General features: G+C 40.2%; 1 protein-coding gene across 1 annotated transcript; it reads right to left on the reverse strand.

Annotated features, from left to right (window-relative positions):
* Window positions 1-1,109: 1,109 nt before the first annotated feature.
* LOC308512140 (putative P2Y purinoceptor 10) lies at window positions 1,110-2,140 on the reverse strand (the record flags this gene model as incomplete). Its single annotated transcript, XM_081081967.1, has 1 exon — window positions 1,110-2,140. The coding sequence occupies exon 1, from the start codon at window positions 2,094-2,096 to the stop codon at window positions 1,110-1,112; it is 987 nt and encodes a 328-aa protein (XP_080938093.1). The 5' UTR covers window positions 2,097-2,140.
* Between the last annotated feature and the right edge of the window lie 307 nt (window positions 2,141-2,447).

Below are 2,447 nucleotides of genomic sequence, written 5' to 3' on the forward strand. Positions count from 1 at the left end.
TTGGACATACACTGGACTTCTTCTACTATCAATATAAGCTTTGGTACATTTTTTTTCTGGCTATATTTATTATAAAAGACCCATCTTAGACAAACCCCTCCAAGAACACCTCCCTAATAATTCCCCTAGGATAATTATATATGGATCTAATCTAGATGAGTATTTTAGATGAGTAATGTCTAAATATAGGAATGGATGAAACTATACCCAGAAGAAAAATTAGAGCTTCTAGATAATAAAATAGTATAAAGTCCTAATTCATCTGATCAAACATTTCATAAAGTACAAGTGACAGTGGATGAATAACATATAACTAGCTTAATAAAAAAATTATGATAATACATGTAAAAGGTTTTTCAGTTGGCTGGGATTCTTGTTCCCCTTGGACCCTTCCTTGTCTAGTGTTAGACATTTCCTGTTCTTAATCAGTGTTACTGGTTTAATATTGTGGTTTTTGTTCCTGGCATGTAAATGTTATACTAGATGCATAAAAACAAAATTAAGACAAGCAGCAAAGTTACTTGAATCATGGTGGCTCAAAAATTAGAACTAACACAGAATACATTTTAACAAGGACATATAGACTCTGACTGCTTCCCATTTACCTGCCTTTAATTTTAAACTAGTGGACTGGTGCATGGATTCATGCACATTGAAAAGAAATTAATTAGATGAAATATTTTTAAATTGCCAGTGCACGTCAGACATACAGCCGGTCACTTAGCCTTTTACATAGATAGATAGATAGATAGATAGATAGATAGATAGATAGATAGATAGATAGATAGGGGTCCCAGAATACGAGAGGGCATTCTGCAAACTTGCTGTTGTACATGGTGTGGAACGCAAAGGCAAGTGTACAGTAAACCAGATTCGGGGCAGACAGTGCCACAGAAGCAACATAACCCAAGGCCAAAGGTGGAATCACACAGCCCCACAAGGAATTGGGCTCCATCCTCTCTGGTTCCGGAGTGTGTCACCAGAGAACTGCCACTACCAATTCACTGCAACTCGGCAGCTCCTGCATTGAGCGTCTGCCCCCTGGTGGTCATTGCACATAACAAAACAGGAAACAGAAACAAAGTCATAATTGAAAAGTTATTTTATTTTTAGCCAATCATTGATGAACCACTCTCCCTGCTCATGAGGCGAGAACGGGTCACAGAACTGCCATGGCGGGAGAGTTGGTCACGAAACTCTGAGGCCATGAAATAATAGAGAATTGGATCCAAAAGGCAGCAAATACTTGCAAGACATAGACAAAAAGGGTGAAAATACTGTGTGCTTTTGACAATGGAACAACTGCTAATGATAGTTTCCTTTACCATGGTGTAAAAAATAAAGTTAATATGATAGGGAGTGAAGCATATGAAAAAGACTGCAGCACACATGAAAACCATACGCAATGCTTTCTGCCTCTCACTGATTCCCTGGAAAGCCATTGGTGGCTGTCTCAAGGATATGGTGGTTTTCCAGGTACACCATGCGATGATGATGACTGGGATCACGAATCCTGCCAGCTCAGCAACTGTAATCATCCCAACCAAAGCCATTGGATTCATTTTCTTGTATCCAAGATCAGCAAAGCAGGATTCAGTATTGTTGGCTAAGTCTGTGCTTCTGTAGATGGGAAATGGCAAACAGGCAGTGCCCACGATGACCCAGATGGCAGCACTGATGCCCACATCATACCTACGCTTCCAATCTCTGGCCCTGAAGGGCTTCAGGAGAAAGAAGCACCTCTGAAGGCTGATGCAGGTCAGGAAGCAAATGCTGGCGTACATGTTGAGATATTTCAGGTAGAAGCACAGCAGGCAAAGGGTCCTCTGGAAAGGCCAGTGGTGGCTGATATAGTAGTAAATCCGGAGGGGTAAGGAGAGCACATGAGCAAGGTCAGCCACAGAGAGGTTGATCATGAAAATGATGGCTTTATTTTTCTTGCTGATGAAGCGGCACAGAACCCACAAGGCTACACTGTTAGCCAGAAGACCAGGGATGAATATGAGGATGTAGGTGGTTGCATAGAGAGTGTACTGAAATGTCAAATTAGTGACATTGCACTTGGTCACAGCATCGCTAGCACTGTTGTCATGCATCTTGAATATTTCAGTATATTCATTAAAGTAAGTCGTAGAGTGTTATGATCCCTGCCCAAACCAAAGAAAAAAAAGTTTAGTGGTTAACCAGTTCTTTAGCCAACACCCAGATTTATTTTCACATTTGAAAAGACATAAAATACTATAATTAGAAGGGGCCTGTTTGCAGATGAATAAATAAATGCTCAAGGAAATATACTATTGATCTAAAGTCACCCAATGAATCAGTTAGAGAAACATGGAATTACCCCCAAACTTCTTTCCCAGATATTGAAAGTTGTCTTTTGCAGGCAAGGATTTTTGAAATAGTCAGTCTACTGTTCTCACCACAGCAAAATGGGTGTGACATTT

The sequence above is a fragment of the Myotis nattereri genome, assembly GCF_964212035.1.
Source record: "Myotis nattereri genome assembly, chromosome: X".
Lineage (NCBI taxonomy): Eukaryota > Metazoa > Chordata > Mammalia > Chiroptera > Vespertilionidae > Myotis > Myotis nattereri.